The sequence below is a fragment of the Penaeus monodon genome, chromosome 19, assembly GCF_015228065.2.
Source record: "Penaeus monodon isolate SGIC_2016 chromosome 19, NSTDA_Pmon_1, whole genome shotgun sequence".
In the NCBI taxonomy this organism is placed as follows: domain Eukaryota; kingdom Metazoa; phylum Arthropoda; class Malacostraca; order Decapoda; family Penaeidae; genus Penaeus; species Penaeus monodon.
This window is the reverse complement of record NC_051404.1, coordinates 16587351-16587821: the sequence shown is the minus strand read 5'-3', so window position 1 is coordinate 16587821 and position 471 is coordinate 16587351. Positions and strand designations below refer to the sequence as shown.

Sequence of the window (471 nt, the reverse complement as noted above, 5' to 3'; positions counted from 1 at the left end):
CAAGTGGTACCTTGTTTTTTGGTGTATATTTATGTGAACATTTGATTAGTTCCCATTATTTAAGGAGTGAATTAATGCTTTGGAACAAATTTAATTGTAAACTTTATTTTTAGGTTCTGGGAGCATTAGGTACAGAGCAAAACCGGCCAAGCTCAGCAGCACAATGCGTTGCCTACATTGCATTGACAGAAATTCCAGTTGGCCAATGGCCAAACTTAATAGACAGATTGGTGGCAAATATAACGGCTCCTGGAGCCACGGATATGACTAAAGAGTCAACTTTAGAGGCTATTGGATATATTTGTCAGGTAAGTTCAAACAGTGCTGCAATATTAGAAATGGAAAAGTACTTCAATGACTTCAGATTGAAATTTAATTTAGTTTTAAACCAGTGGAAGTTTTGACATAGTGTTGGAACTTTGGTGGTTGAACAGGTTATTGTTATTTTGATAGTTTGTGTATAAAATACTA

General features: G+C 35.2%; 1 protein-coding gene across 1 annotated transcript in view; it reads left to right on the top strand.

The window, feature by feature from the left end:
- Positions 1-471, top strand: part of LOC119585100 (importin subunit beta-1-like) — a gene marked incomplete in the record, with an annotated part of 14590 nt that overhangs the window by 6829 nt on the left and 7290 nt on the right. Inside the window, 1 exon segment of the mRNA XM_037933728.1 lies at positions 114-308. Coding sequence (XP_037789656.1) covers positions 114-308 — 195 coding nt within the window.